This window comes from Mesoplodon mirus (genome assembly GCF_964341445.2).
Source record: "Mesoplodon mirus genome assembly, chromosome: 5".
Taxonomy (NCBI): Eukaryota; Metazoa; Chordata; class Mammalia; order Artiodactyla; family Ziphiidae; genus Mesoplodon; species Mesoplodon mirus.
Window position 1 is genome coordinate 71,337,574 of NC_138980.1, and position 3,705 is coordinate 71,341,278.

The 3,705-nt window shown below is 55.0% G+C and overlaps 1 protein-coding gene across 1 annotated transcript; it reads left to right on the forward strand.

Moving 5' to 3' along the window:
• Nucleotides 1-1,095: 1,095 nt before the first annotated feature.
• Nucleotides 1,096-1,689, forward strand: TIFAB (TIFA inhibitor; the record flags this gene model as incomplete). Its single annotated transcript, XM_082623296.1, has 1 exon — nucleotides 1,096-1,689. The coding sequence occupies one exon, from the start codon at nucleotides 1,096-1,098 to the stop codon at nucleotides 1,687-1,689; it is 594 nt and encodes a 197-aa protein (XP_082479422.1).
• Between the last annotated feature and the right edge of the window lie 2,016 nt (nucleotides 1,690-3,705).

The following is a 3,705-nucleotide window of genomic DNA, read 5'->3' on the forward strand; positions in this document are numbered from 1 at the left end:
TTGGGATGGAAGATACATTCTCAGGAGAGAAAATACTGTAAGCAAAAGCCTGGCGCTGGGAAAGTGTACATTTAGTTATTCAGGTCCAGTCAGTCCTTGGTTCCTGTAGAAGGTGTTGGCATGTCCTGGGCCATATGGGGTTGGTACATGTGTCAGAGAGTTTATGTTCCTCTAATCCATGCAGAAAAAGAGTCTTCCTGCATGTGCCAGTGAAATTCTAAAGGACAAATTTCTAGAGATGGAGTTACAGAGGCAAGTGACATGTGCAATGCACACTGGCAGTTGTGTATGACCAGTTGACCTCCATGGAGCCCCATCAGTTCTGAGAGAGATCTCAGCTCTTTCCAAGTTCATTACCGGCATCTTCTTCTGCCCCAGACAGTGAGGAGGGGATGCTTGTGGCATTAGCGTGCATAGGAGCACTTAGAATGTGCTAGATGTTTTTGTTCTTCCTTGGGGTCTCCAGGCAGCCTTTCTGATCCCCCAGGAGCAGACGGGAGTCCCCTCTTCTGTGTCACTCCACAACGCCAGGAGCTAGAAACGCCTTCTCCTTTCCCAGCTGGGTGTTCCTGTTGATCAGCTCAGCCCCAGCCACTGGTCAGCGCCTGGCTCAGAGGAGGGCTTGGCAAGCATTTGTTGTGTGACTGTCGGATACAAGGAAGGTGAATCCTACCTTCTGTCCTTCCCTTTCCATGAGGCAGGGCAAATTGTCCCCAAACGTCAACAGGCCACCCAAACCCCACCACACAGGCTGGTATGCCTTGGACCTTGCACAGACAAGGATCAACATACCTACGTCACAGAAGAGAGAGCTAAAATTTGGAGAGTGAGTAGCATGCCTCACTCAGAGTGTGTTAGGGATGAAGCTGAGGCTAGAAGCAGCACGCCTGAGCTTCTATACCAGCTCTGGCCGTGGCTGCAGCCTGGCTGGAGCAGAATGACTGCATGGACGTTCAATGCCCGGCCCTGCTTGGCCAAAGGTGGCTGGGAGCCCCTGAGGTGGGCAAGAATGTCCAGGCTCAGGGAATCACAGAGGAGTGTCTGCCTCCACCCACGCCTGTATGTCTGTGCTCCATCTTTCTTAGGCTGTCGTCCATGGAGAGACCCCTCACGGTCCTGCGGGTGAGCCTGCACCACCCCACGCCAGGCCCTGCCACCTTCGCCAATGTCCCTTTGCAGCTAGAGCACGACACCAGCCCACTGCTGGTGGGCCGGGGCCCGGATGCCCACCTCCGGCTGCAGCTCCCTCGCCTCTCCCGCCAGCACTTGTCACTGGAACCCTACCTGGAGAAGGGCGGTGCCCGGCTGGCCTTCAACTTGAAGGCTCTGAGCCGCAAGGGCTGCGTGTGGGTCAACGGGCTGACGCTGAGGTTCCTGGAGCAGGTGCCCCTGAGCACCATCAACAGGGTCGCCTTCTCTGGCATGGAGATGGTGGTCCACATCGAGGGAGGCACGTCCCTGGAGGCCTTTGTCTGCTGCTTCCAACTCAGCCCCTCGCCCCTGATTTACAGGCTCCAGGCTGAGGAGACCGATGAATGGGAAATCACCCCCCAGGAGCAGCCTCCCTCAGGTTCAGGGCAGCAGGTTCCGGGTCACCTGGGGCTTCTCGACAGCCCTTCCCAGCCCGGCCCTGGAGGAGCACCAGAAATACAGCTCCAGAGGGAGCCCCCAGACAGTGCTCTCTGCTAGCCCCGCCGGCCACCCCGGAGCAAGCTTTAGCTGAAATGGGACTTGAAATAGTCAAGTTACATCATGCAAGGTTGACAAGCCGCGTAACAATGAACCTATTCTGCAAGCATGAACCACCAGGGGTGAGGGAGGTGCCCTCCGCATCCACAGCTATGCAAGGTAACAGGAACTTCATATACTTTTGGAGGCCCTGAGGGGTTCTGGGAGCCTCTCTCAGTGTTTCCCCACATTTCCCCCTCTCATCTGACTAGGAGTTACTTTATGTTGCTAATTTTGTGTGCCGCTTAAGAGCTGGAGTTTGAGGTTGCACCAGGAATGCATGGACACATGTAACAATTACGTTTGTGGTAGCTTGGGGTTACCTTGGGCTTTCAAATACCCACAGGCACTTGGGGCTTAGGGAAGCCTGTGTTTAATAAACTGCAAGTATTTCATTAAGCTGGCATACCCTGATCCCCAGATGGGCCGCCTGCACGCCACATCGTCTTGCAGAGGCAGGGGTGGGAAATAGAGAAGAGGTGTAAGAGGAAATTGGCAAGGCGGGGGCTCACAGTTCTGGAAAGGATGAATTGAAGATAGAGCTGAGGGCTTCCTGGGGATGGGGAGCTGGGGGCTGGGCCTGCCCAGAAATTCATTGTCACTGTCATCCTCTTCATCCTCATGCTCCCCCACTCTCACTTCTGGATCAAAGCCTTGGTTGACCAGAGGGCAAAGGTCTTCAGGGGAAGGTAGCTTCCCAGAGGAATGGGCTCTTCCAGGACTAATTCTATGAGAGGGCGGGGTGGGAGGTTGTGACAGAATACAGTTCAGCAGTTATTTCACTCAAGGGTGGGTCAGGGCTTCCCTGGTGGCGCAGTGGTTGAGAGTCCACCTGCCGATGCAGGGGACACGGGTTCGTGCCCCGGTCCGGGAGGATCCCACATGCCGCGGAGCGGCTGGGCCCGTGAGCCATGGCCGCTGAGCCTGCGCGTCCGGAGCCTGTGCTCCACAACGGGAGAGGCCACAACAGTGAGAGGCCCGCGTACCGCAAAAAAAAAAACAAAAAAAAACCAGGGTGGGTCATATGCCAACGGGGGTGGACTAGTGGGAGATCAAGAGTGGGCTCATTTTCTCAGTGTATGTTGGGAGGTATGTGCTGGGGAGCTGAGCACAAGCAGCCATGCTCCATGCCATCCAGGGGAGGGGGAGTGTGGTTTAGAAACCATGTTCACCTGTGTAATGAAGGGAGTGACCTCAGACCCAGATGGTTGCCATCAGCCTTGACCCTGCTCTACAATATCCAAGGCACTGAAGCTGCCCACTAGCTGGCTCACATCCCAAGGTCTGTAACCACCTCCAACGAGGCTTTCAACACTCCTCACTTCCCGCCCGAGAAGAGAGATCCTTTTGCACCCAGGGTAGGCTGCAAAGAAGTTCAACCGCACTGCCAGGCCTGAGCATCTTCTCCCTGGGGAAGATAGCAGTGGGCAGGACCCAGACTGCCCAGACTTGGGAAGATTCCATCTGATAGGGCATGAGGCAGATACACTCAGGTCACAGCCACAAAGCAGAGGAGGGCAAGGGATGTGAGAAGAAGGGGCTGTCCAAAGCTGTGAATGGCCCATGGGGCCACCAAAGCAGTCCTTCACTCAACTTTCACCAAGCACCCACCTTGTACCAGATGCTGTGCAAAGCCCGGGGAACCAGCAGTGAACAGGTTGACTAAGGCCCTGCCCTCAGGGAGCTTACCTGGGACTCAGGAAAGACATGTATTCAGGAAATGATCACTGTGGGCTGTGCTAGAGACATTGTGTTTTCTCTCTCTTCATGCTGGTGTTAACCTCAGCTCTACTATTAAGTGGCCGTGTCTGGTGAGTGCTTACTATGGACTCCACGCTCTGCTAGGTGCTGCGTACATGCCCCCATTTAATCTCCACAATGCCCAGATAGACAACGGTATTAACCGCATTGTACAGATGAGGAAATTGAGGCTCAGAAAAGTGAAGTATCTTGCCCAACGTCACGCCACTCACTAGC